Source organism: Rattus norvegicus, chromosome X, assembly GCF_021556685.1.
Source record: "Rattus norvegicus strain SHRSP/BbbUtx chromosome X, alternate assembly SHRSP_T2T, whole genome shotgun sequence".
In the NCBI taxonomy this organism is placed as follows: Eukaryota; Metazoa; Chordata; class Mammalia; order Rodentia; family Muridae; genus Rattus; species Rattus norvegicus.
In genome coordinates this window covers 16,634,472-16,656,393 of record NC_141554.1, presented here as the reverse complement: position 1 = coordinate 16,656,393, position 21,922 = coordinate 16,634,472, and the positions used below count along the sequence as shown (strand labels likewise).

The following is a 21,922-nucleotide window of genomic DNA, read 5'->3' as shown; positions in this document are numbered from 1 at the left end:
GGAGTTAAGTTCCAAGGTATGAAGTTTAGAGACAGTCTCCCAAGGTCTCAACTCACACAGCTTCATCTGTCACTACCTCTCAAGTGCTGGGATTAACGATGTGTGCCACCATGTCCAACTCCAGGCACGGACTTTTCAATATGAACATTTTCATATCATAGAGGTAGGCATCGAGAAAGCAGAGGGACATTCCATTAAACCGCAGGCTTCAATTGAACTTTCAAGATCACAATTAATAGACCAATTCAGCTACCAGCCAGGCCCAGATCCGGGACCTTGAGTTGGCCCACCACAACATCTACCCTATAGATGAACTGCTAGAGTGCATGAAAGGTCAGGTCTTGCTGATCCAAAGCTGCAGGATCTCCATGACACAGGGCAACAACAGGGTATATGGGAGGAGGCCCTGTGAGGATCCAATATGGATAGTAGAGCAGAAGCCAGAGGCCTTAAACCAGACCAGTGACTCACTGCAATGAACATTTGTGAGTAAAGTCACATGTGGACAAGAGTGAACTGTGGAGCACACTGTGGCACACGAAAGCTTCCATGACAAGGTTTTCTTAATGTTTTTTTTTTTTTAATTTTAGTTTTTTATTTTGTTGGGCAGAGGTCGCAAGGGTGCATGGTAGATACAAAGGGAAGGGAAGATAAGTAGGATTGGGGTACATGATGTGAAATTCATAAGGAATCTACAAAAAGTTTAAAAGAAATACTCTTAGAGCCAGGCATGTAATATCACCTCTCAAGAGGTGCAAGCAGAAGGATCAGCAGTTCAAGGTCATCCTCAGTCACATAGTGTGTTCTGCGGGGATGGAGGTTGGTGTGAATCTAAGTAAAGGGTATATGTGGGAAATAGGGGGGTGTCGTTTGCTTTCTTGAGAATGTAAGGAATAGTCCAGGTTTCCTGCAAGAGTAGTCCAGGTTTCCTGTAAGAAAAAAAAAAAAACAGTTGAATGTACTGCGACTCACCAGAAAATTGTGTTGGCTTGTGGTCATTCATGTCAAGTAAAAGTCTACAGGCTGTGTAAGCAAGAACTTGAGAATATGATGGTACATTCCTCAGACCTAAGCTAGGGGTCTTTGTGTTTGCTTGTCTCTTGAAGGGTGATAGTGAGCTTACATGTCACGTGCATGTTGGTGCTTGGTTGAGTCACATGACAGGCCACCTTCTGGTGGGAGCCGACAGAAAAGGACACAGAAGAAGGAAACATGTTGTTTGCCCTCACTCTCACCGGCATTCTTGTCTATCCTGTTGCTGCAGGTTTAAGTCCAATTTCTTGAGGATTCCAATGTAGAGTAAAGAGCAACAGTTCTTTAGGAATCCTCCAGGAGGAGATACTCGGCCCTGTGGACCGAAGAACTACCAGATTCTCAACAGATCATGCGATAACCAATATTGGGACTACTTGGATCACACCTTGTAAGCCAGCCTAATAAGTCCCCTTTTTACATATTCATATCAATTCTGTTTGTTTAGAACCCTAGTACACTGAAGCTTTTCAAGCGCAGGGACGTCTCACTGTTAGCTGTGCTATGTATTTAAGCTGCATCTACGAACCAGCTGAGAGCTACACTGAGGGGGTCCCTTCCAGTGTCACGGTAGGCAGGCAAATGAACCACAAAGAGAATGGGAGGAGCAAAGCTCGGTTCAGGCTGACTTGTGAGACTCCTAGAGAGTTTGATGCCAGACAGTTTATTGCCAGCATATTTGAACACAATATAATTTGGGATTTCCTGGTGTAATACAATCTGCAGTGTATAAAGGAGCATAATTACATTGAAACTCAACTCAAAATACATGCCATTTTTTCCAAGATGGGTTCTAGAAATAGGCTACTTGTACTAGCTGAAGGCAAGATCTGGCCAGGTCTCTGTCATAAAGATAGCATAGAGGTCATCTGGACTATTCGCAACCTCTGGTCCTGGCTGTGAGTTTGGGGTGTCCCTTGATTATACAGGTAATATGGAAGGGCCATTTAGATTATTAGCGACCTCTGGTCCTGACTGTAGGAATTTGGTATGTCCTGGCCCAACAGATAATGCAGATCATCAGACTAGTAATCATCTCTGATTCCCAGCCTTCTGGAAAACAACTTATATTTCCTTCCCTTTGAAAGGACAATCCTGGGTGCCTAATATTCCTGGTTTTTCTTGCATATGTGTGTGTGTGTGTGTGTGTGTGTGTGTGTGTGTGTGTGTGTGTAAAATATTTACGCCTTGTCATTGAAGGTCACGAGAGGGCTTCAGATTCCTTGGGACTAAAGTGACAGATGGTTGTAAGCAGCTATGAGATGTGAGGAATTAAACCCTAGTCTCTGCAACAGCAAGGGCTCCTGAACCCTGAGCATCTCTCTAGCCCTGCAACTGCTATTTTTATTAAAGTAAAATCACTGGGAAAATAAGCTCTAAGTTTGTCATTTTCAGTGGGACTGGAGAGGTGGCTCAGTGGTTAAAAGTGCTTGTCACTCTTCCAGAGGTCCTGAGTTTAATTCCCAAATACCCATGTCTATTGGTTGACAATAACCCATAAATCAAACTCCAGGTGATCAGACACCCTTCTCTGGTCTCTGTAGATCCAGTACACAACAGGCACACGTGTACACATATACACACACATGCATGAAATAAGTCTTCGGAGAAAAGAATTTTCATTAACAGATATCAAAAAATTGTAATGGAGATTTGATTCAACGTGGTGATGGCCACTGGTACTGGAGGGACTGCAGAACAGCTCTGGGGAACCAGAGAGACCCACAGAAGCTCCTAGGGTGACTGGAGGCTGAGGTGGAGTCTGAAGAGCCCACAGTATAACTGGAACAACTAAAAAAGATGGGTCTTGTGGGAAGATGCTTTTACAAACTGCACTCATGAAATTGGAAGAAAAGATGGCTGAGATGTGTATAGTCAAGAGATATGGATCTGGGAGAGCAGCAGCAGCAGCAGCAGCAGCAGCAGCAGCAGCAGCAGCAGCAGCAGCAACACAAGAACACATTGTTGCAAGTAGGGCTGACAGGGTGGTGATCTCCTAGAAAGACATGCATGGTCTGTGCTGCTGCTGAACGCCATGTTGGTGTATGTGGTCCACGCTACAGCCAGGAGCCAAGCTAGAGTCTGTGGTCCATACTGTCACTGGAGGCCATGTTGGTGTCCATGGTCCCTGTTGCTGCTGGCTGTCCTAACCCTAACCCTAACCCTAACCCTAACCCTAACCCTAACCCTAACCTAGGACAAGGAAGCTTCTTTTGCAGTGGTAACAATAACTGTAGACTCATAGTTGAGAATGAGAGGCATAAAACTATTCTGTGACACCTCTCCACCCTCCCCTCACAAAAAAAAAGTCTAGAAGGAAGCCACTGAAGAGGATCCTTAAAAATTGTGATAGTTTCTGGTGGCTGGAGATAGGGTTAGGGGTAGAGAAGGAGCTGGGCCCTGGGAGTTTGACCATGCTCCAGTGAGTATATATGGGTAACACAAATTGGACTTGGTGAATTTTTTTTTTATTTTTGGGTGGCAGGCATATTTTTTTTTCATTTTTGGGCAGAAGGCACAAAGGTGGGAAGGTGGATCTGGGAGGAATGGGAAACAAGTGTCATGAGGTGCATTGTGTGAAATTCCCTAATAATCAATAAAAATACTATGTCAGAAAAAAATTGTTATAGAAAGCTGTTGGAGAATAGGGTGCCCATATACTATCAAAATGTCTGAGATTATTCAATTCACGAAGAGGAAAAAAAACCTTTACAATGGAGAAATTGTCAGACAACTCCTTAACCAAGTATCCGGCTTACCACCAATAATGGAACAAAGCGACACCAAGCATCTCCCTGGTGATGCATTAAAGACACACTATAACTTGGTATTGCTTCTCTTGTTTTACAAATATATTTTTTTCCTAACTGAGTTATTAAAAAATCCACAAATCTAAATTAAGGGCTGGACTCTTCAATAATATTGATACAGAAGACAAATAAACAAACCCAAAACAACCCCACCAAGCCAGAAAATACAAACAGAAACCAAACCAAACAAACAGAAAAACAACAGAAAGAGGGGTCTGGGAAACTATCCTAGATTAAAGATTAACTCCAGGAATAAATCAAATATGAGTTTCGACTGGATTGTGAGTCTGTCCTATAAGAATGAGATAGAAGAAAACACAAAGATAGTCATCTAACATTCAACTATATATTGGATATCAGCTAACAGTGCTGTAATAGACCTGAATATTTATGTGTGTCTGAAGGTATTGTGGCTATTGTTCCTAAGAAACAGATACTAAAATATTTAGGGGTAAAGTGGCACACTGACTTCAAATTAATAATCTGAGAAATGGAGCTAAAGGCTGGATGAAATAAATTAACTGAAGAGAAGCAGCAGGCTGCGTCATTACTGCGCATGGGTCTGGGTATAGGAAGAGGAACAGGCTCCATACAGGCCCTCCTCCCACAGGGATAATACAGAGGGGCGCAGGTGCACAAGCCCTATGTGCTACAGCCGTAAGCCACTTCTTTCCTTGCCAAAAGCCTCACGTCAATAGCACGTGAACTGGTGTGCTTTATGGCAGAGGCGCAAAAGCATAAAGCTGCTGGCCATTGTTGCGTCAGGAACTTCTGTGAGGTCATCATTCCGCGCTCCACTGTTGGTTGGTGGCTTGGCCATTGGCACTTCTCCGACTGAGGCAACCATGGCGGCAGTAGTAGCGCTAATGCGGAAAACACGAGATTATATTAAGACCAAGGAGTTTCGGGATTATATAACCAGCACCCACTTCTGGGGCCCTGTGGCCAACTGGGGCCTTCCGCTGGCCGCCTTTAAGGATATGAAGGCGCCTCCGGACATCATCAGCGGCCGCATGACGACCGCCCTCATCTTCTACTCCATGGCTTTCATGCGCTTTGCCTACCGAGTCCAGCCTCGAAACTACCTGCTGATGGCGTGCCATTTCACCAACGTGCTGGCGCAGAGCATCCAGGCGAGCCGTTACCTGAACCACCGCTATGGTGGCGGAGCCACGGCCAAAGCCACCAAACCTCCAGCCAAATAAGCTTCATGACTTGGGGGTGAGAGGGGGAGCCTGAACCAGACTTGGCAGCCTGCAAGCACTGGACTCTGCTCCTCCTAAAGAAAAGCCAAGGAAAACTTTGGTTTGCAAACCCGATTTAAACCTGCAGTTTGGTTAATTAAAAAAAAAAAAGGCATCAAATTGATACTGAGTGTTGCCTGTTTTGTGAACTGGGAGGGGAAAGGTTTCCTAGGTAAGAGAGAGGGCAGATTGGTGGGTCTCCCTCTTCAAAAGACTTCAGGGTTAGATGTGGGAGGAAAACAGGAGGAAAATCAAACTATTTACTCATAGCTTTGCTTAAAAAACAAAAACAAAACCCAACCAACCAAAAAACCTCTCTAGGGAATAGGCTTTTGGGTGCCCAGGGTGTTTGGTGTCACAGGTGACTTAAAATTTGGTAGTGACAAATCCCTACATCAAAGAGGGTCGGGTTGGGGACTGTTTCTGTAGAGGGAAATGTGTAGAAGTGGGTTTAAATAAATGTAGTGAAATTCCAGTTTACAATAAGAGTTTACTGTCTCTTGGTTACCTAGAACAATAATGGAAGTTGCCACGGAGATGGGATAAAGGACTCAAAATGGTTTCTGGGCTCAGAATGGTTGCTGTCAATTCAGAAAGTTCTAGGTAAACATGCCCAAATTATAATGCTTTCCCTTTACTCTTTAAAGTGGAAAATTACAGGAGTTTGTGCAGTTGCTAAGCCCTGCCCCAGGGGTGATAACTAGCTAGGGATGGGGTGGGGGGGTGAGGGTCACCGGTCAGCAGCAGTGGCTCAGAGTATCCTCTAGGAATTCTCTGGGTGCCAATGATGTAATAAACCAGAGAACTTGTAAGAAGGGAAGACTGAAATTATGAGGTAAGATTATAGCTAGGACAAGTTGACATCTGGGGGTGCCTTGCCTAGAATTCTGCTGAAAGCCCATGCGGTTTCTTGGGGACCCAATACACATATTTAGAAGTGCTGAACCTGCTTCTGATCAAGTTTATGAATGCAAAGGTCTTAAAATCCCTTCTGAAAGGTTCTGAAGCTGTCTGCTCTTGGCTCACCTTCTGCAGCATCCAGGCATTAGTTTTATTTGTGGGAAGTCCCTTTCACATTCTGAATAAGAGGGTGGAGAGCAGGGCACAAATTATAGGACAGTATATTAGCTGCCTGCCACAATATAACCAGCCGCCCCATAACTTAACAGCTTAGAACAACAAACACTTTCATAGTTTGTGTGGTCTCTGGCTGGAAGATCTATTTCCAGGTTCATGGGTGTTTCTGGGAGGCTTCAGCCCCATGTTTTCCTGTAGCAGTCTCCAAAAGAGACAGCATGGCTCCCCCCCATCATGGTGATTGCACTGGATGGAAGATGAACGTCTTACTGTGCTGAAGCTTAATCATAAAGTGATGTGTCATTATTTTTGCAGTGTTCACACAGTAATCCTGATGCTGGATGACGGTGGAATGCCAGAAGGCAAGGATCACTAGGGATCACCTGTGGAGGCTGGCCTGCCCCACAAGGCTCTGAAATATAAACCGCCCTGCTTCTCTGACAGCCAGAATAAAGTAAGAGAGACTCACCTTGCAAAGAGCTAGCATAAAGTGCTCAGCCAAGTGAACTATATTAAGATTTTTATTAAAACATTAAAGGGTTTTTTCACTTCACTGAGTATCACATGAGTATAAATTAATATTTAGGCTGTCTCAAAGTTATTTTATAATTTGAATATATTTTAATAAAGGCCACTGCTGAGTGAATGCTTCCCAGAGCAGGTAAGTTTCTAAGTAACCTACTAAAGGAAAAGGAGGGCATCTCTGATAATTTCCTTATCTTTGCAACTAGGATTTAGCCATTCTTCTCTATAAATTCTTTCAAATTATCAAGCCTGTGTCCCAGGGAGAGACTGAGTATAAACCACACTTCTGGATGAAGAGAAAGCACTCCACAGGGAGATGAAGGCAGCCTTAGTAGAAGGGTTTCCTCCCCTGGTGCTAGGATTCAAAAGGAGCCCTCAAGGTGGAGCTACAAAATGGAGGCCACAGCAAAATCCATGAAATTTGACACAAAAGGCATACAATTTGGTATATATTGCTCATGTATTTTGTTTTGAAATTAAAAACAGTAATACATTTTCAATATACATGGATGCATGCTTATTTTAAAAGAGACTATACAAAACAGAAAAGCTAAATTCCTTCTGACTACTCCCCATAGCCACAATTCTTCTCAGAGATATAACACAGAAGAATGACTTGGAAAACAAACCATACCTTTGCAGACCTCGGTTATTATAGACCACAAACACCACTACAGCGTGCTAGGTATTATTAAACACTTTGCTTTTCTATTTACTTGCTTTGGCAGTGGCACTGTACACGCTGGGCAAGCAAGTACCCCACCACTGAGCTTCACTCCACCCTCTCAAACCATTTCTTTACTTTAGATGCTTTATAGGTAGTTCACATGACTGCATTTCAGTATGGGATCATAATTATGGGGCAGAGTACAGATGGTTTGCCCTTACTTAGTAGGTCCTCTACTGGTGGCTGGGTGTCAATGCTGTGGTAATCATCCATCCGGACATGCCCTCACCTAGATGCACAGTTCCGCGGCAGAGATGCTGACAGGCTGAGACCTCTGTATACACCACATCTACTCCTTACACTGGTATCTAATCAGTGTCTGGCACAGGGCTGAGACTTGGTATGTGCTGAATTGATAAGGACAAACTAACTAGACACAGGTGTAAAAGGAAAGGTCTAGATCTTAAACTTCCTACAGTTAGAAAACAGGTCTTTGTAGGGAAGGGAATTGATTTTCTTTGACAAACTTGCAAAAAAAAATGCAAAATCTTGCTTTACTCTTGACGTCTTCTCGAGGACCTTCACAAATGAAGGGAGGAAGAAAACGGAAGACTGGGGCTGGAGAGATGGCTCAGCGGTTAAGAGCACTGACTGCTCTTCCAGAGGTCCTGAGTTCAATTCCCAGCAACCACATGGTGGCTCACGACCATCTGTAAAGAGATCTGATGGCCTCTGCTGGTGTGTCTGAAGACAGCTACAGTGTACATATAGAATAAAATAAATAAATCTTAAAAAAAAAAAAAAAGAAAACGGAAGACTGAAAACTACACAGCAAGCTGTAAGCACATTTGCATCCATGTGGATTAGAAAGTCAGAATACATGCCAATCTAGTCTCTACTGCTACCCACTCTCTGGACGGTCCCTGCTGGGCAGTCAGCTAGTCAGCTGAGACAGTGAATTCATCTTTCCTGAGCCTTGGTATGAAGCGTTTCTTCTGGGTAGTTCTGGGAACACAGCAACATTCTGTCCAGAGGTGACATGAGGCAGTCTGATGTCACAGACCTTGGGAATGAGCAGATGGACGGAGAGGTGGAAGTGAATCTGACTCCCATAGAACACTGCATCCAACAGTACAAGGCTTCCATACAGTTCAGGAATACAGAAAAGAAAGAGGAGTTGGGAATGAATCTATGAGTACGTTGAAAGAGTACGCTGTTTGACTACTGCTAAGAATGATGGAAGCATTCACAGTTTACTTGGTCTTTGGGGATAGGGAGCTGAGGACTGACTCCAGGACCTGATGTAGGAAGAAAATGTTCTACAACCGTGCCACACCTCCACCTCTTTATGATTTTTGAAATAGGAGTTGCCCAAGTTGCCCTGGCTGGCCTAGAACTTGGGCTCCTCCTACTCAGTCTTATAAGTACTTGAGGTTACAGGCACAAGCCTTCTCACCTTGCTGGGGTTTACTTCTCATTCATGCCTTGTCCACAGCAAAGGAACAACTGACCTTTACAGACACTCCTTCTGGGACAGTGGCCTGAGCCCTCCCCTGCAAAGCTCAGTCAAGCTGTTTTCTAGTCTGCCACTAAGCAGCCTGGTAATTCCTTCCCTACGGTTTCTGGCTACGTTAGCCCATAGTAATAGTTCCACACTCAGAGGAAATGGTAAAAAAACAATCACTTTCCTTTTGCCTCACAAGCAAAATCAAATTTTAAAACTTTTATTTGGACACTTACATCCCAGACTATTCTTTGGCACAATCAAAGTAAAATTTCCAGGCAGAGGCAGGGGGTACAGTACACCTCTGCCAGGGGCAGAATACTCCCTCACAGATCTAGTCCTCACCATGTAAACAGCTGTAGTTTAGAACCAGAAAAAGACTCTCCTTAGAAATAGCAAAAAGTCCCTGGGTGATAACAAAATCCGGCACAAGACTAGTATTTTTGACTGAATACATAATTCCAAGTTGATGAATATGAAAAAGTATCTCTGCTACATTACTGAAAGGCCAGGACAACCTCCTGTGCTTTGGAAATGTTTCATTTTTGCACAGAGAAGGATGGATGCCTGATCTGGAAGCCAGAACAACTTTCACAAAACATGCCTGAATGTTGTCGAAGGACAATGTAAAATAAAAGAGAATATTTTCATTTTTATTATTTGGGAGAAAAACAAAATAGATCTATGTTAATCAGCTTTCTAATTAATACTAGCCAAGCACAATTAATGCTACAGTAAAATCTGGGCATCCCTGGCATCGTTTGAAAATGGAATCTTTTTGACCACCTAATACCAGACCCTGATTTCAGGGATATGTGGCTGACCTTGCTATAGAATATTGAGGTTTCACAGGTCTGTGAGCCATTAATGACAGAACGGGCACCTGGCCTTCTTTTGAAAAGGTCTGTATGTTTGTTTATGTATAGTCTTGGCTAGCCTGGATCTCACTTTGTAGACCAGACTGGCCTTGAATTCACAGAGATCAACCTGTCTCTGCATCCCAGATGCCAAGATTAAAGGTATGTACCTCCATACCTAACCCTCTTTTCTAATAGTAAGGGCTTGGGGAAGAGCAGATGAGACTGCTGGTTCATCTTAGAAGTCAGACATCAAAGGGATGAGGTACTGTGTCCCTCTTTAACATTCAGGACCTTCACTCACCTCAAGTCTTCCTTTCAGGTGTCTGACTCCCTGCATCCTTTGAAATTTGTTTTTGATGCTGTAGATGGAGGCTGTCTAGTTTCTGCAAGACTTCTGTAAGGGCATTTCTAAGATCTGTGTTGCTTTGCAGAAACCCTTTCACTACATCCAGTTGATTTGAGATCTGTAAGAACAAAGTGTACAAAATGCTGCTTAGGATAATTATCAGAACAAAATTCAGTTCAAATGAAACAGTAATTTCAAGGTTGGTTCCAGGACTGCAGGTATAGCTCAGCAGTAGGAGCACACTTGGCACGTGCAAGGTATTGGCGTCCAGCTTCGCTCATCCCCTAAAACACCTGCTCCATCTATACATTTACCACAAGACAGAAACCCTGACTACACCCAAGTATCCAGTAACACATAGGTTAGGTTTGCAAATTAAAAGCAAACAAATTCAGACTGGAGAGATGGCTCAGTGGTTAAGAGCACTGGCTGCTCTTCAGAGGTCTTGAGTTCAATTCCCAGCAACTACATGGTGGCTCACAACCATCTGTAATGGGATCCGATGCCCTTTCCTGGTGTGTCTGAAGACAGGGAACAGTGTACTCACATACATAAAACAGTCCTTTAAAAAAAAAGCAAACAAATTCTTTAAAACAAGGCACACTCATCCCATGTGTGTGTGGCCCAAACCCTTGTCCCAGCACTGGGAATGCAGAGGCAGGTGAATCTCTGAAATTTTCTGTCCATCTTCATCCCCATAGTGAGCTGCAGGCCAGCCAGAAATCTTGTTTCAAAACAAACAAACAAAACCTACTGCACACACACATACACACAAAAAGTACACTTAGTCAGGCATGGTTTTCATGCCTGTTAAAGACAGCACTTGGAAAGCTGAGGGATGAAGACGTCCACAAATTGTAAGCCTGCACCAAAAAATAAATAAGACAAAATAAAAAAGCACTCTCCCTCAAACCAAATATGATCACAGAAACAGCAGCCACATAAGGGGTTGTTTGTTTGCTTCAAAACTAGAATTTATATGGGAAGTGTTCATCTTGTATTTTTGAGAGTTTGTGACTATATAAATATTACTGATAGAAGATAAATCTATAAAACAGTACATATACCAAAATTCCAAGTCAACAGGGTATGAGGTTAAAAAGTCTTTTAGATCTGACCCTAGTTATTCCATTCTCTCCTTTAAATGTGAGCATAACAAATGATCCAATTTCTTCTAAAAATATGCCATGTGTTTGTGTGTACACATTTTTTAAATCACAGAGTGTATGTACAAAGTGTTCTGCTTTCTCCCTACCAGTCTTTACCCCTCTTGTCCTCTCACTCCTCCCTAACTGTCCCTTTCCTAGATTCAGGACTTCTGGCTTTATTCTGGAACCCACTGAGTTTAATCAGGGCCATCTGTATGACTGCCTGATTGGGGCTATCCACAGGAGCTTACTAAGATCACCAGGGGTTACATTAACTACAGGCACCCACTTCCTCTCCCTTTCCTCCCCGCCCCTCTGAATTTACTACTAGCAAAGAGGTCAAGACCTTTTACACATGTATATTCAATACAGGGTTTCTCTGTGTAGTCTTTGCTATCCTGGAACTCACTCTGTAGACCACCTGGCCTTGAACTCAGATATTACCTGTCTCTGCCTCCTGAGTGCTGGGATTAAAGGCTTGTACCACCACCAACCAGTTAAAAAAAGAAAGTGAAGCTCCTGTTATTTCCTTCAGACGTGCCTTTAACATAGGATTCTCTTGCCTCAAGTCTCATTATCTTATGTGTGTGTGTGAGAGAGAAAGTGAGTGAGACGCCTGCAGAGACCAGAAGAGGACATCAGATCCCCCTGAAACTGGAGATGTAAATGGCCATAAGCCATCATGTGAGTGCTGGGAACCAAACCTGGGTTCTCTCAACAGCAGCCAGTATCAAGTCACCTTTCTAGTCCCATAAGCTTGATTTTAAATGGCTGAATAATACTCCAATTACGGAAGTCCATTTTCAATACATTCTGAACCTTTTGTTGGGACAAGTAACCATGTCCCAACACACACACACACACACACACACACACACACACACACACACACACACACACACACACACACACACACGGCCCATATGAATGACATTTCTGTTTATAGAATAGAAAGCAACTTTAACTCTGATTGAGTGAAATCTGTCTTAATTTTAGTAGTTAGCCAGAAATGCTATGTACAGCAGTTCTACTGATTTAAGTCTCCCAACAACATCCTTTTCAATATTTTAGCCAGTACGAGGAAACTCAGAGTGGTAAGTATGAGAGTATCTGCACTGGTCTTATCCCAGAACATCTTCATTGCCGGTCACTGGTGAGCACAAACTAACTAGCACTTTACACCTTTGTTGAGAGCATCCTTCGATCCAGGCCAACCACTGAGTTCTCACTAAATCCTTGAGTTATAGCTTCTTTTCTGTTTTTGTGGGGAGGGTTCCCCTTATGGCAGATGATACAAATTCCAGATCCAAATTCTGCTGGAGCTCTTATGCCAGCACCTATTAGGTCCTCAAGCATTTATTTGCTAAGTGAACATACTCATTAAAATGTATGACCAGTTAAGTATTAAAATAATACATACTTCTAGACAACACTTGATTTAATCAGAAACCTTGCTCTTGGTGTCTGTCCAGGCTAGAATTTTATGTCAACCCACGCTAGAGTCATTTTGGAAGACAGAAACACAATTAAGAAAATGTTCTCACCAGATTGGTCAGTGGGCGAGCCTGTGGGGCATTTTCTTAACTAAGGATGGATGGGGGAACTCCATGTGGGCCCGAGTTGTATTAGAAAGCATGCGGAACAAGCTATGAGGAGCAAGGCAGTACAGCACCCTTCTATGGCTTCTGTATCAGTCCTTGCCTCCAAGTTCCTTCCTTGATTTCCCTCAGAGATGGAGTAACCTATGTTGTAAGCTGAAGTCAACCCTTGCCTCCCCAAGTTGTGTTTATCACAGCTATAGAAAGTGTCACATCAAGCTGCCACCACCACCTCTTTCCTTCCCACACTTCATTCTCGTACCTCTTCTGACAACACCTCTTCTGCTGCTGCTTGAAGATACATCTCTTGCAGTTTTTCCTTCAGCAGTTCTATTTCGATTTCATGGATTTGGCTCACACTCAAGTAACTTTCTGTTTCAAATTCACACCCATCTCGTTCATCTTCCTCAGGGATGTGAACAGCCCAGTCAGATGTCAACAGCTGTGGGGTAACCACACAAATCCATCAACAAACTACGTTTTAAAGTTCATGTTTTAAACTATTTTTTTAATCAATTCCTTGAGAGTTTCATATACACACAATGTACTTTGGTTATAGTCACTTTACTCCTCATGACTTCTTCTGGAGTCACCTGTACATTAAAACGTCATTCCCTAGATATGTCACTGTTTGCAGTGTTGGTAACGGAACTCAGACACTAAATTATGATAACTAATGTACAACCCAGCAACACCCCCAGCCACTTGCACTCTATTAGCAGAAGGCTTGGATTTGAGTGCAGGCCTGAGGACCCGCGTTCCACTCCTGCATCTCATAAGATCTCATAAGGTAAAAGAACAGACTCTGAAGAGTTGTCCTCTAGTCTCCACATGTACACTGTGAAATGCACACATATCTCTCTCGCGCGCGCGCGCTCTCTCGCGCGCTCTCTCGCGCTCTCTCTCTCTCTCTCTCTGTGTGTGTGTGTGTGTGTGTGTGTGTGTGTGTGTGTGTGTGCGCGTGTACTGGTGCCCACATGGGCATACCTACATACACATAACATAAATGAACTACTTTAGCAGAAAAGAAATTCTACTGCATTACTCAAAGAATTTATAGCAAAATACCATTAGAAAGTTTTTACTTTCTGATTGTCTATCAGTTTTTTTCCCTTTGTTCGCATTATAAAACTTAGCTTGGAGCTGGGGCTATAGTTCAGTGAGGCCCAGCCCTAGGTTCTTCCCCAAGAAGGCCCTCCGACTCGTAATAGAATAGACTAGGAGTGTAGAGCACTTGCCTATCATTCAAGAGGACCAGTGTGTGTGCTATCATCGGCATCACATCAGTTAATACAGAAATGCATTTTGGTTAAAATAAGCATCAAATTTGGGTTTCTTCTGTTTGAGAAAGGGTCTCAGGATGTAGCCCAGGCTTCCTAGGAATTTAATATACCGTAGAGGCTGGCTTTGAATTCAGTACATAATATAGGCTGCCCCAACCTCCCAAGTGCTGGGATTTACATGTACCACTAACATCAAATTCTAAATGAATGACTATGGACGTTTTTGAATCAAGTTTTGTATACTAGAACTGTTAACTACAGTTTCGGATGGGCAGGATGGTGTATGCCTATGACCCCAGTACTCGTTAGTTACATAGAGGCGGACTGCTGCAGACACATTTGTGGACAGTGTGGTCTACATACAGAGTTACAGGGAAGGCAGGGCTAACAGTAAGATCTTGTCTCAAGAAAACCCAAATAAATCTATGAAGTTTTTACCTGTTCTATTCTGGAATATACTGCAACAATCTCTGGAATATTCTTGAATTCGTAGAGAAAATTTTGGATCTTTATCTGAAAATCTCGAAGCCAAGTAGATGAAACTTTCATCTCTGAAGAGTGCATTATCTCGTTTCGACATTTAATTACCTACAGAAAAAACAAAGACAAGAGCCTTCCGAATCCAGACTTGTTTGGAAAAAATAGGAGCGTGCGGCATTGTTGGAGGAGGTGCTTCACAGGGGTCAGGCCTTAGTTTTTCAAAGGACCCATGCCATCCCGAGTGTGCTCTCTTCCTCCTGCGTGCAGCACATGTACTCACTCAGCTGTCCTGCTGCCAAGCCTTTGCTCTACCACGGCAGACTTTCCCTCTGAAACTGGAAGCCCAATTACACCTTCCCTTCATATGTTGCCTTGACTATAGCAATAGAAAAGTAACCCATACAGAAGAAGAAAACCAACTCCTTCAACTTGTTCTCTGACCTCCACGGGTGTATAATGTAAGAAAAAGTAATAACAAACTGGACATAATCAACATTTTTTAAAAGCCTTGTAAGTGAATAGGGTAAACTAGGACCATGTATTTCTGGACAGAAATACTTTACTAAATTACAAAAGTGACCAGTGTGGTCTGGTATCCAGATCTTTCATGAGACCACTGCATGACCTGGCTTGTACTTAAAACAGCATAGAGGAAAATGAAACTGGCTAGCCTGTACGTCAGACCGTGACTTATTTTCTGCCTGCTCAGAGCGCACCTGCCACGCCATGAAGTCCCTGTGGATCCCAAACTGAAAGGCTCGGATGATAGCCCTCGTGAATCTGGTTTCTATGCAGGTAGAAAGATGAAGGCAGAAGGGACCGGCATGAACTGGAGAATGTGTGTCCCATCTAAAGCAGCAGCTCATTGCTTTTGCTGTAGGAGCTTTATGAACCCAGTGCCGCCAGGTCTTCTTCGTTTTTTCCCAAAGAAGATGGAAATTCAGATTAAATGACTAGAAATTTGGAAATTGTTTTGAAGTAAGTAGGCAAGACCTGGTGAGGTGGTTCAATGAGGAAAAGCTCTATCATCCTGCACTGTATAAACAGCAGGGTGAGCAAGGCATGAGAAACAGTGCTCCTACGTTCCTGCCCTGACTTTGTTTAACAATGGACCATGCTGGAAAAAATGTAAGCTGAATAGAGCCTTTCCTCTCCAGGTCCTTTTAAAACACGCACACATGCATGCACGCGCGCGCGCGCGCACGCACACACACACACACACACACACACACACCCCATACCTTTTCACCTTTACTCTGAGACAGGGTCTCTCAGTGAACTTGGGAGTGTTCTAATTTTAAGGACTAGCTGCCCGGGAAGGCCCCAAGATACTATTGCCTCTGTTCCTGGCCCAGTACTGGGGTTAGACATACATTTCCACACCCAGCATTTACATGGGTACTCGGGAACTGAAATTAGATCTTCATGCTTGCTTAGCAACCACTTTACTGCCTAATCCATCTCCCTAAGACCTCAGACCTATTTTATCCAGAAAATTTCTTTACTTTTGTTTATGGCAGAAAAGATAAATCTGAGTTCCATCTACTCGAATGGCCAACAGTTTGGAATAAGAATGCCCCCTCCCTATAGGCTCATAGGGTGTGGTGTTAGGTATGGTCTTGGAGGAAGTGGGTCACTGGAGTGGGCTTTGATGTTTCTAAAAGTCCATTCTAAGCCCAAAGTTTCTCTCTTCTTGCTGCCTGCCAATCCAGATGCAGAACTCACAGTTCCTTCTGCATCACCATGCCTGCCTGCACCCTGCCATGCTTCCTTCCTGCCATGATGATAATGGACTAATCCTCAGAACTGTAAGCCAGCCCCAGTTAAATGTTGTCCTTTCTAAGAGTTGCCTTGGTCATGGTGTCTCTTCACAGCAATGAATAGTGAATAAGACAGCATAGTAACACACTGTCAGGAAAGTAATTCTAGAAGTGTAGGGTTATTGCTTGATCAAAGTCACATTCAGATTCTTGGACATACAGGGTACACATGAAATGAGGTCCATGAGCTGCTTAGTGATGCCGACTTTGGGATCGAGTGTTTGATTGCTGCTAAGCTCTACCTGCGTGGCTGGCTTATTATCAGAGGAGGTTGTTATAGTCTTCCTAGTGTTGATCAGACAGACTGCGTGTGTGGCCAGCTCTGAATCTGACAGCTCTTACCTCTGTGACCTTCTTCCGGTCAACCACAAAGTGATCACAGGAATTGATGAGACTTAAAAGAGCAACCGCATCACATTCCTCAGGCCCTCGTTTGTCTGCCAGTCCTCGGGGCATGAAGGCCTACAGTAAAGGGAGATACTAGGTCACCTGAGTGTCCCCAGACTCTGAGTGCTGCAGAGGTAAATTCTTTCCCCATTTCCTAACTGATGACTAATGTTCTCTTATTCTCTGAAGTGTAAGTGAGGAAAGTCCTATCACAGCTAAGCAGGGCGGCACTATCCCTCTGCAATATTACACAGGGTTGATAAACTGTCCTTCTTGCCCTTTTGTTTTGATTTTTTTTTGAGGCATGCTCTCTCTCTACTGTCCCGGCTATCCTGGAGCTCAATATGTAGGCCCACATGGCTCCAAACTCCCTAAACTCTAACTTAAAGGTCTATTTGAAAGCAAACACAGGCCAGTCAGAAGTAGCTCCGACACTTTCTCCAGGACTGCTCATAATGATACTCCGAAGGCTGGCAGTAAGCACAGGGAGACACTGTCAAGGTGACTGAGCTCTCTTAGCAGGAGAACACCATGCTTGAGCCTCCCATAAGTCAAAAGAATTTTGTGTACTCAGCCTAACACAGGTTTGTCACAATCTTCCTTTGTCTATTACGAATGCCACAGAAGCTAAGTGATATAAGGAGATTAAAGAAAACCAGCAGTCCAATTCAGCTGCTGTTGAAGGGAAAACTCAGCCGGTCCATCAATGCCTCTGAATTGGCCTAGCTTTACTTTCCCGGTGTATAGTAGATTCTATCCAACATCTTCTTGCTAATACAAACAACTTGTCTTTGCCATATTAGTTCTATTTTTGTAATTATTCCCTTTCCTTCAGAAGCAGAAGCTAACAGGAAGCCTCTGCTGCCTCCTCATAGTACTGCACACCAACATGTTTGACTCAGTGACCATAACAGAGAAACACCTAGGAAAGCCCCTTGCCTCCCACTATCTCCTCACTGAGGAGCTGGAGCATTGAACCCAGGCAGGCCAGGCTGGGCCTCACTGGCTCTGCAGTAAGTATAGGGTTTACTAGACGGACACCAAGAAACAGCCCCCAAATATTCTCCAGGGAAACAAAGCCATCAAAGTCCTATGTGAAAGTCTACCCATCTCAGTGTGTATAGTTATCCAGAGGAGCCACAAACAGTGCAGCAGGCCAGATGGGTGGCTGCAGCCAGAATCTAGGCAGAAGATGAAAAGATGTGTTGCAGTGGTCGATAGGAGAAGCACCCCAAAAATCCTGGGCAGGATTCCGGAGGGCAGCAAGATGAAACTAGAATGATTCTAGGGAGAGGCTGGAGATGTACCCCTATGGTAGAGTACTTATACTGCACACATAACATCATGGATTCTCTTCCTCAGTGTGGCAAAACCACACACAGGCACATGAAAAGGAGAATATTCTTTGATTGGGAATCAGGTGGCTAAATCCCACTGTAGAACAAATGCCAAGTGCTGAGGAGATGCAGCAAAGGGGGCATGGAAACACCTGGCCATGCACATCAGTAGCTCTGAATTACAAGGGCAAGGCTAAGGTCATTGCTAGAAAGGCTAGAGGAGGAGGAGGAGATGCCACAAAGGCAGGGAGTGTCTGAACCCAAGTGGCCAGTGGTGAGTGGTGCGTGCCTGATAGGTAAGAACAGTGAAGCTACAGTGCACACTTGCAAACCTAATGGTTGAGAAGTAGGGGGGGGCAGAGAGCGCGAGTGAGCGCGAGCCCCCAACCTGGGCTACATAGAGACTCAATAAACCCAGGGTTGGGGGTATAGCTCAGTGTTAGAGTGCTTTCCTAGCATGTGTAAGGTCTTGGGTTACACTGCCAGCCTTGGAAGGAAGAAGGCTGGAGAACAGAGGTCACAGATGCAGGGGCAGAAGCCAGGGTTGCATGAGTTGAAGAACAACACATGGAAACTAAGGACTAACAGGCATCCAGTCTTCTTGAAGTTCTGTTAAGTAGCTGTACAGACGGCTAATAGATAAATGGTGAGACAGTAGGAAGGAATGGATTTAGAGAAAACCTCTCCCCCCAATTTTATTTTCTAAGTATTTTTCAAGAGATTATAAATATAGCTCTACTGAGCTATGATATACCCTGGAAGTATGTAAGTCAGAGGTTTTGAGTCAGATAGTTTTAAGTGACTATCACTGTGGGCAGGAACCTAGAGGAAGGAGCTGATGCAGAGGCCATGGAGGGATGTTACTTACTGGCTTGCTCCTCATGGCTTGCTCAGTCTGCCTTCTTATAGAACTCAGGACCACCAGCCCAGGGACAGCACCACCCACAGTAGGCTGGGCCCTCTCATATCAGTCACTAAGGAAATGCCCTACTGGCTTGCCTCCAGTCTGACCTTGTGGAGGCATCTACTTTATTTGGGTTCCCTCCTCTCCAGATGGTTTTACTTATGTCAAGTTGACATCCAACTAGCTAGCACAAAGTAAGACAATAGTAAAGCTATTTGTATGGTGATGAGATTAATCCAGGAAGCAGACAACGATTTAAAGGATGAGAGCCAATACATAAGTGGAAGGACAGGGCAAGTGGGAAGGTAGTTTGTAGCAGAAAGAAGTAATACACACACATGTTGAATTATAGGTTCAACACAAAGACATGGAAGTCTGTGTTTGGGGCATCCATCAACTCCATGAAGCATGAGTAATGCTAGCAGCTGGGATGAAGGAGGGGAAATGGGAAGAAGAGCTTGGGGAAGCAAGGCAGGAACAGATAAACTCCAGGAACGGAAACCCACAGAGAGGTATTAGGGCTCAGCAACAAGAACGAAGTGAAACCAGTGAGTTCCCTTCTGAGCTACTTTGCTCAAGTAGAAGCATATGGTGTTGTGTGTGCCTGAGTTGGGCCAAGCAGGTTCAGAGAAAGAAAACAGTGAAGATGATTGCAAAGCCAAGCAGAAGGGAGGAGACTAACCAGGATTGAGAAGCAGTGAAAGCAGGGAGCAGGGTCAAGTGTTTGGGGAAGAGTGTGTGGACAGAGACAGGGTTTGGGCACACATCACTATGCAGAGGTAGAATACACCAAGGATGCTAAGCCAGGGAGGCCAGGAACTGAGACAATGGAGTTAGAGCCAAAATACATACACAAGGTTCAACCAAGTGGTCTGCAGGTGGTCAGCAACAAAGTGAAAGGCTGGCAAGAGTAGGTGGCACAGGCCTCAGAAGGGCTCCAAAGCTATGAATGCTGTAGCAGAGACAGCCACAAAAGGGGAGTTTTGTTTCTTCCGGGTGTCTTCCCCCATATGCTCTAGGTAAAAGAAATTGGCAGCACAATAGTGGCAGTAAAAACCAGTATTAGTGGTGGGAGTGGACGAGGCTGAAGATGTGGCTTCACAGGTTAAGAGGATTTCCTGTTCTTCCGAGTTCAGTTTCTCATGCTGGGAGACCCACAAGCACCTGTCACTGTAGCTCCAGTGCATTCACCTTCCTCTTCTGGCCTTTGTGTGCACCAGAATACAGGTGGCATACAGTCACACATTAACACAAGTGCTTGGATGACAGGAAGCCATCACCAAGCTAAGCCTGACACTTTTTAATCTAAAAAACAAAAATGAAGAGGAGGAAGAGGAGGCGGGCAGAGGTAGACGGAACATAGAGTCCAAGAAGTGCTCCCTCTACCTCCCAATCGTTGGGCTTGCCCATAAAGTAACTCCAAAGGCAATTTGGATTAGGAAGCTACTTCCGACCCCTCCCTCCACTCACTAAATGGCTTCCAGGAAACATCAAGAAGAAATCAAAACAAATTCCCGATCAGACTAGGCATTAAGTTACAGTAACAAAATCTAAACACAGGCCTAATGACCCCTACCTCATAACTTGTATTTCCGCTTTCTAAAAAATTGTACCTTAGCTAGGCATCCTCTTGGTACTTCACAGCAAAAATAAGCCTTTTAGTAAGCTCGCTGTAAAGCACACCTTAACTGTTCTCCCTTGTCCCTAGGTCTGTATTGTTTTTCCCCTTACTTTAATACAGGGTGCTACAATTTATAGCCCAGGATTTCCCCAAACACGCAGCGAACCTGCCTCAGTCTCTCCAGTGGTGGTATTATTTAAATACACGAGTCACTGCACTTGGCTTCATGCTACATTTCCCCCAGCATCTCTTATTGGAATCTTTAGTATAATTTCTGAGAAGAAGCAAAGCTCAAGTGCCTGCAGAAAGCGAAAAAACATTGACTTCTATTTTTCTGAGCTTTGATGGGTCCACTCTAATATCCCCTAACCACTATGACACTAGACCCCAGAGAACCAACCCTCTCATACCTGTACTTTCTGAAGTCCCAGCTTGCACTCAAAACCCACCCTCCTCCCTGGGACACCAGAAAAAAACTTCATCTGCTTTCCTCCAGGCTACAAGTGCTTACCTTGGCTACCTCCCAAGGGTCCACTGGCCAGAGGCCAGGCCTGCAATTTCCCCAGTGCACGTCTCCATTTCTGTTGATGTGATGCCGCAAGATCTCGCGTTTCCAATCTGTGCATACCTGACAATGAGGCTGAAACTACAGGGGGCAGAGGTGAGGAGGGGCCGGGATGGGCAGGGCAGCAAAAAGGAACACCCTCCTGGGAGTGGTAAGCAGCCCCCCGCAAAGGAAAAACACAGCAAGCACACGGAGCCAAGCTGTGGATGTGTGCTCAAGTCAAGGGCAAGCAGCTCACCTGGCGAGCGCGCGGGCTGCACCGTGAACCGCCGCGGCAGGTGGCCTGGGGACCAAGGCCAGGGACTGCGATCAGCAGTCCACGATGAAAGGAGAGCACTTCGCGGTTTACAAAACCCTGCAGACAGCTGCGTAGCAACAGAAGGCACTGTCCTGCCTTCACCCAGTTTTTGTATTCGGCGCAATTGAGGCGCGCTGCTAGCTCCGACAGCACCATGTCTTACTCCTGAAGGCGGGGCCTGTGGTAAGGGCGCATAGCACCCTGGGATGCTCCTGTACAGCGCAGGCGTAGCCCAACCCAGCAAACGTCCAGCGTTTAGCATCACTGGGGCGGCGGCGTACACTTCAGAAGCAAGAGGTTAGCATTGGTTTCCGCTCCAGGAAGCCACAACTCCACCCTCGCTTAAAGGAACCATCTTGGTTTGTGGCCATGGAGACTAGTCCTTTAAGCTTTCATTTTCATTCCCCAAATACCCT

General features: G+C 44.5%; 2 protein-coding genes across 10 annotated transcripts; one reads left to right on the top strand and one right to left on the bottom strand.

Moving 5' to 3' along the window:
- Nucleotides 1-558: 558 nt before the first annotated feature.
- Nucleotides 559-21,686, bottom strand: Cxhxorf38 (similar to human chromosome X open reading frame 38). 9 transcript variants are annotated; one of them, XR_015646291.1, is made up of 8 exons: nucleotides 21,447-21,686; nucleotides 21,155-21,289; nucleotides 16,737-16,856; nucleotides 14,533-14,682; nucleotides 13,074-13,253; nucleotides 10,021-10,183; nucleotides 8,265-8,494; nucleotides 559-929 (listed from the first exon to the last, which is right to left on the bottom strand). XR_015646291.1 is itself a non-coding variant. In NM_001126286.2 (7 exon segments), coding segments are annotated over 6 exon segments (963 nt in total). In that variant the 5' UTR covers nucleotides 21,663-21,674; the 3' UTR covers nucleotides 559-929; nucleotide 10,021.
- On the top strand, nucleotides 4,333-5,203 carry Mpc1l (mitochondrial pyruvate carrier 1-like). The gene is given in 1 exon segment (NM_001109365.1): nucleotides 4,333-5,203. A coding segment is annotated over 1 exon segment (360 nt). The 5' UTR covers nucleotides 4,333-4,687; the 3' UTR covers nucleotides 5,048-5,203.
- Nucleotides 21,687-21,922: the final 236 nt, after the last annotated feature.

What these genes read in the sequence shown, in the direction of transcription:
- Cxhxorf38 (XM_087600014.1), bottom strand. Translation starts at nt 21,662, where the DNA reads ATGGTGCTGTCGGAGCTAGCAGCGCGCCTCAATTGCGCCGAATACAAA. An exon ending in GCAGCCCGCGCGCTCGCCAG is followed by an intron (nt 21,290 to 21,446) that starts GTGAGCTGCTTG and finishes TGCCCCCTGTAG; the next exon opens with TTTCAGCCTCATTGTCAGGT. An exon ending in AAGAGGTGTTGTCAGAAGAG is followed by an intron (nt 10,184 to 13,073) that starts GTACGAGAATGA and finishes TTGTTCTTACAG; the next exon opens with ATCTCAAATCAACTGGATGT.